General features: G+C 30.4%; 1 protein-coding gene across 1 annotated transcript; it reads right to left on the bottom strand.

The window, feature by feature from the left end:
- LOC106768899 (cathelicidin-3) lies at positions 1 to 537 on the bottom strand (the record flags this gene model as incomplete). The annotated part of the gene is given in 2 exon segments (XM_014654276.2): positions 1 to 137; positions 362 to 537. Coding segments are annotated over 2 exon segments (249 nt in total), but the record flags the coding sequence as incomplete, so codon positions are not given.
- Positions 538 to 1,597: the final 1,060 nt, after the last annotated feature.

Here is a 1,597-nt window from a genome sequence, read left to right as displayed (position 1 = left end):
CTTTGGAATAGGTTTAGCAAATGGAATTGGTTTAGGAAACAATCCTTTGAATTTTGATTCTTCATCATCATGTCCTTCTGCATTTACTTTTTCTAAATCTTCATTCACAACTATCCCATTCTCGTTCACTTCATTTCCTGCATAAAAAATGCAGTTATATTAAATAACAAAAACGAACACAGTATAGAAAATGTGGTTATAAAAAAGAAACACATTTTTTTAAGGATGAATGACAAACAAACATCATATACAAAAATGAGAATGATTTGTAATTGGTATTTTCAATGTGTTTGAAACTTTATTGACACGTTACAGAAAAGAAAACCTGGTATAAAAGCCTAAAAGGGAGTAATGTGTAAACCTGAAATTTGAGTTGTGGCGAAAGCAGAAGTAGCATAAGTGAAGGTGACAAGGAGCAACAAGGGAACCCAGAAGCACAAAAGTGCAGAGTGGAGAATAGAACCCTTTCTCATTGCTAAAACAACTGATGGAAACTAAAAGGGGAAATGTGTGAAGGCTTGAGTCATAGTTGTTGCATAAACATACTATTTATAATACTTAGCTTGGGATTAGTTGGTCATTGGTCATTACATGCTATGAAATGCACTCCGAAATTTTAGATTTGGTTTCGGATTATAATGTGGGTGGTTGCAACTTTGACCTATGTTTGGAGAGGTGAGAAGAGTTTAATAACACCGTTATTGTAGCTGTGTTAATGAGGAATGCTGTCTTCAATAAATGAGTCTGCTGGGTTTTGTGTGTTCAAAACTGCATAACTTCAGAAGGTTCAAATGCAACATGACAAAGCAGATTTTATATATTTTATTATTGTATACACTTAGAGTAATACTATTGTGGGAGCTTCTTACTTCCTTTATTTTGTAGATTTTACATTAATATTGATATGAGGTACTCAACCATTGTTCATTACATCACCAATATCATACACTTCAACAATCTTAACTATATAAAACCAGTAACTTTAACGACTGAGTTATCTTGAAGTTTATTTTCGCTGTTGTTCTTACCGAGGTCTACCGAATCTTTGAGGAGAGTCAACAATCTTTCCAAACTAGGTTGTCGCCGTTAAATAGTTAGTTTGAACTGAGCAAAAAAAAAAAGATATGTACCTACAAAGAAACTCTGATATTTTAGTCACTAAAAGAGTGTGGATCATAAATGGGAAGAGTGTTCAATAATGAACAGTGTGTACTTGCTTCTGTTATAAATTATATATATATATATATATATATATATATATATATATATATATATATATATATATAAAATTTATTAGACACATAAGTTCTGTTAATAATAACAATATAACTAACATAATAAAAATAAGGGTTACATATTTTTTTTTCCTTAATTTTTAGTAAAAATTGGAATTAGTCTCTCCTCGAAACTTTGACCCAATTTAGTTCCTCAACTTTAAAAATATGTGGACTTAGTCCTTTTAACCAAATTTTGCCAAGTTTATTTGACATTTCAAACGTATTTCATGATAGCATTTGAGTTTTTTACACTGTTTAACACATTTTTTCTTCAATGTTAATTGAGAAATGCATTTGAAACCTCAAATAAACTTAACAAA

This window comes from Vigna radiata, chromosome 7, assembly GCF_000741045.1.
Source record: "Vigna radiata var. radiata cultivar VC1973A chromosome 7, Vradiata_ver6, whole genome shotgun sequence".
NCBI lineage: Eukaryota > Viridiplantae > Streptophyta > Magnoliopsida > Fabales > Fabaceae > Vigna > Vigna radiata.
Note: the sequence above shows the minus strand (reverse complement) of the source record. Positions and strands in the feature narration are given on the sequence as shown.